Below are 4685 nucleotides of genomic sequence, written 5' to 3'. Positions count from 1 at the left end.
GACATAATAAAATTATTTTGATGTCAAATAAAAATGACCAAGGGATAAACAAATATTCAGCTTAAAATTTGAGTAAATATTAGGATTGCTCAGTGACTGACCTTTTCTACTTTTCATTTTAGTCAGTGCTGGCTGTATCATCAATCGAGATTATGATCCACCAGTTGCCCAGTAAGTACCAGAATACACTTGTACACATGAATGCCGCAACCCCCTTAGAGGAAAAAGACTGTCTGAATTTAATTTCAAAATGGCTCTTCCAGATTTTAGGAACGAATGACTGCGATGCATAAGATCGAGATCGTGACAAACAAGCTCACTGTTCTATTAATACAGGCTTAGGAGGATATATCTTACAGTCAGCAAGTACAAAAAAATATTATTTCTTCATGAAAGTCATTCGTGTAAAGTTAACATTCGCTAGAGAATTTTAACCCCGTTTATAGTAGCTTCAAACGAGTAGTATACATTTTAAATTGCTTGATGCCCGTTTCTTTTTTCTATTAGGCCAAAGCAAGTCACTAAGTGCAGGCATTTGTAATCTTAGCATTTTATCTTAATTATTAACAACGGATCAATTAGGCTCCCCCTTGAAACATAAGCTATACCAGAGTAGTCAAGCTGCAACAGTAGGCAGACTGCTTGTTTTCAAAACTATTTTGCGGAAACTTGTTAAAAGAAATCCAACCTCATTCCATAACAGTGTAAATCCATGTTTTATACATTTATTATTATGTTTAAAAAAACGTTGAACTTCGTTCACTTATTTTCTGTTACATATTAAAGGTGGAACACATTCAGATTTAATGAAATAAAACAAATACAACTAGTAACAACTTCTATTTCAATAACAAAGCATTATCTACATTCACAAAATAATAACCTGTGATTAAGCAATATCTATTTAAAGACCAGTGACACTCCTACATATAGTTTATTATTATCAACACCCATTAACATAAAACACAGGAGAATGCAAATATTCGATATTCCTACATATAGAATTATAGAAATTAAACAGCAAGAACTGAAAACAAATTCAATACAATAGATTAAATGCATTTAATTAAACATCAGTACTTATTTTGTCAAATGAAATGAACTAGAATTTTATAGGTACATATTTATTTAGACTAATACACTAAAATTATTGATTAAAGCATGCAAATTAGTCATTCAGCATTCATAAATTAATGTGACCCAAAGTTCATGAGAGAATAAAAGGAATATATTCGTTTGGTATTTCTGTATGAATAAAAACAAAGTCAAAAAAATCACACATAAATCCTTACATTGTGATATTATGGGCATTGTTTGAATATTAGTTGATTTATTTAATACCAAATAATACAAAAAGTTTAGTTAACTTTTATTTTTCTAATGCATATTATTCATTAAAATTCTAAAATTACTTTATTTTGATATGAATGCTGAACAACATTATTGTGTTTAACATGAGATAAGTCAGTATGTAAATGATTGCTTATTCTGTGAGATAAACGTAATTTATCGTGGCATTGGTGGCATCGCAGGCATGGGTCCTGCCATAGCTGTGTTTGTTCCTAATAACACCTGGAAATGAAAATTGCTTGTCAATTTAGATATAATGTAGAAATAAGACAGTTGATGGGCATAAATGAATCCTAAGTCATTTAATTATAGACATGTTGTTATGTATGTATATATTTTTTAACATAAATCAATTCATACAGTAGAACAAATCTTCCAATGCACTTGAAGGAGGCACAGTCCTGTGTTATGTTGGACAGCCAGACTCACTCTGTGTGCAAAGTACCAGCCAGCCTTAGCATTACGTGTAGCCTCCCTCAAGTGTTTGAAGATTACTGATTTCTGTTGTTATGTTAACTTCCATGATGAAGGAATAGCTTCAAATACATGAAACATTTCAATATGTGCTATCTTATTTCTGCCCTAAAAGTTTCATTTCATGATAAAAGATTCACATGCATTCAGGTTTGAATACTGGGGGAAATGTTTTTACAAAATAATTGAGTATTCGACCTCATGTGTCATGGTGGGATACACATTGTAGTACCCATGTGTCCATGTGCCTCCATAGGCAAAGGTACAATAAGAAAATCGTATCTAATAAAAAAAGGGCAGAGAATGTTTTCTCTCTACAAATAGCACAACCAAATTTTACCTATTAGTTAATTGTACTCAATAAGATTCCAAATACACACTATCTTATGTACAGACAAGTATCTTATGTACTTTAATTTACAGAAAACAACCTAGTTATCACATCTTGATTGTTTCAACAACTTAGTGACTTTAATTGGTCATAATATTAGTGACCTCAACACATCTTGTTTTTTTTTTTCCTTTTTTCAAAATGAGGTAACAAAAATATTTGATTTGAACTCACAATCTTAAAGGAAAAGGTATTTTGTCATGGCTATTGTTAATTTAAATGGTGGGTTATGTGTGCAGTGAATTTTACCTGTTTTTGTTGTGACTTTTCCATTTCTGCTACTTGAGCTCTTTCTACCTCAAATATGACAGGAGCAAACAATATTACCGATGAACTGGCAACAACCCACATTACTGAGCGTGATAGACCATACAGGCCTTTGATACCAGACCTGTAAAATTTGAATAAACATCATACAGCATTTTTATTACTTAGGTTATGTTTCAGACATTTTATAGTTTTCATAGACAGGGACAACTACAAATCAGGATATATTAACAAAAACATAAGATTAAAGGGTAAAAGTAATTTCAATTTGATTTCAAGTCATGAAAACTAAAGACAATACTATACAGGTGTATTGCTATTTGGGTTGTATCCTAAAATTAATTGATATTCAACAAGTATATTATGACATTTAAGTTAAAAAAAGTGATACATGTTTTGTTTTCTATCTTTCTAATTATAACATAGTAACCAAAACTATTGTAGGTCTCTTTACCAGTACACATTGTGTGGTTCTATTCATTTCAACATAAATAGCTACAGCAATATCTGGCTCTAGATTTATTGTGTCTAGGATTTGTTATAACATAAGCCTCTTTAGTTTATTTTCATCATTCTCCTGCCCTTCTCCCAGTCACCTGGGTTGGTGCAGCATGTTTTCTCTTTTCATAACCCTCTATCATATACCATCTCAGATAGGTGATGTGTAAGTGTTCTTACACATATCATCTTTCATGCAAACCATCCATTTTTTCTTTCTTCTTCTTCTAAAGTCTTCCGCATTCATATTTAAAACAGTTATTATAGTAGTTTACTTTGTAGGTAATTAAACACTCAGTATTGAAAGAAAATATTTGCGAACAGATTTAAATTTTACAATGGATTTCATAATAAATACCATGGCCTTGAAGTTACATTTTTAGAGTTTTAACTTGTAACTTACCATGTATTTGTTGTAACTGTGTATGTGCCATTCCTTACACACTCTGGGAACATTTCGGTCAGACCCCACAATCTTTCAGAAAGAGTTTCATCTGGTTCCTATATTAACAGTGAAAGGTAAAGTTTATAATTTGTTATTTAAAAAACGAGAACTAGTCACATTGTTTTAAATGGCCTTATATTTGTATGTATTTGGAAAATAAATTATTTAAATGGTAATTACGTACATCGTCGTACTCTTTCAAAGGTCCACTAGGAGATCCAGCAGTCGGCGATGACCCCACCTGAAAATTACATAGTCGTAAAAGTATATAACATAATCTTAATAATATTTATTTCAAATTAGGTTCCTACATACCGAGGGGGTTATGAAATATTGTTCAGGCCTTCTTTCAGGGGTATCATCTTTGCTCGTAGTCAAAGACTCCATTCCGCTATCGCTTAATTCTAATTCATCGGTCAAATCCATAAGCATGTTATAGACAATATGAATTTAATTTGAAAAACGTTTTTTTTTGGTAAATAAATTATCGTACTAGTATAGTTCTGTACGAACTAGGAAGCGTTAAAGATCTTATTTTTCAGAACAATCCAACCTCAATCAAAGCACCTTTACCATAGATTTTTTTTGGTACTTTTACCATAGATTAGCTGAAATTGATTTTTGATTTTGCTTTAGTCTTTGACTGTTGACTCAAATCTACTCTATAGACTATTTAAGTACACCACAAACCAGTGAATGATATTAAAGATTGCACATACTTTTGTTGTTTTGGATAGATGAGCGAACGAACTCACGGTCCACCTGGTTTAAATTTTTACCGTAACCCACGGATATCAGAAGGAAAATACCATCATCCACTGTGAGCAATGAGGTCGAAGTATAAATTATATTGTTCAGCGGCTTTTAACTCTTCAAACCGAACTACGTGATTGCTTCGAGGCAAGAATTAGCAGGATGTTTGTATCTACTCACGCAGCTTACAATATATTGCGCACCCCTAGTAAATATCAGTCAGCTGTATGAGTGTATAACTCAGAGAATGTGGCGGCTATTTTTCTTTAGTCGCCGTTTACAGCATCAAACGAAAGAGAAAAGGTGTTTGCAATTCTAGGCCAACTTCAATTACTCATTTTTCTACATTACGCAATCTGTTATTTTCATTATTCTCAAATGGTATTCTGGTATTCTCAAATGGTATGCTCGGCTAAAATTTTAAGCTTACACGAAACCATAACTTACGACTATTATTATAATATTAAACATTCTATATTGTAGTACTACTTTTTAGGAGAATTAGAA

At 31.9% G+C, this 4685-nt stretch overlaps 1 protein-coding gene across 1 annotated transcript; it reads right to left on the bottom strand.

The window, feature by feature from the left end:
• Nucleotides 1-825: 825 nt before the first annotated feature.
• On the bottom strand, nt 826-4017 carry mge (translocase of outer mitochondrial membrane 22 homolog mge). The gene is made up of 5 exons (XM_028181244.2): nt 3741-4017; nt 3610-3666; nt 3384-3481; nt 2465-2606; nt 826-1572 (listed from the first exon to the last, which is right to left on the bottom strand). The coding sequence occupies exons 1-5, from the start codon at nt 3855-3857 to the stop codon at nt 1507-1509; spliced, it is 480 nt and encodes a 159-aa protein (XP_028037045.1). The 5' UTR covers nt 3858-4017; the 3' UTR covers nt 826-1506.
• Nucleotides 4018-4685: the final 668 nt, after the last annotated feature.

The sequence above is a fragment of the Bombyx mandarina genome, chromosome 08 (assembly GCF_030267445.1).
Source record: "Bombyx mandarina strain Sakado chromosome 08, ASM3026744v2".
Taxonomy (NCBI): Eukaryota; Metazoa; Arthropoda; class Insecta; order Lepidoptera; family Bombycidae; genus Bombyx; species Bombyx mandarina.
Note: the sequence above shows the minus strand (reverse complement) of the source record. Positions and strands in the feature narration are given on the sequence as shown.

Bases quoted from the DNA above. Each gene is read 5' to 3' on its own strand.
- mge (XM_028181244.2), bottom strand. From the start codon at position 3,857: ATGCTTATGGATTTGACCGATGAATTAGAATTAAGCGATAGCGGAATG. The intron at 2,607-3,383 runs GTAAGTTACAAG...CAAATTTTACAG, and splicing joins ACAGTTACAACAAATACATG to GTCTGGTATCAAAGGCCTGT. The intron at 1,573-2,464 runs GTAAAATTCACT...TTTCATTTCCAG, and splicing joins AAAAGTCACAACAAAAACAG to GTGTTATTAGGAACAAACAC.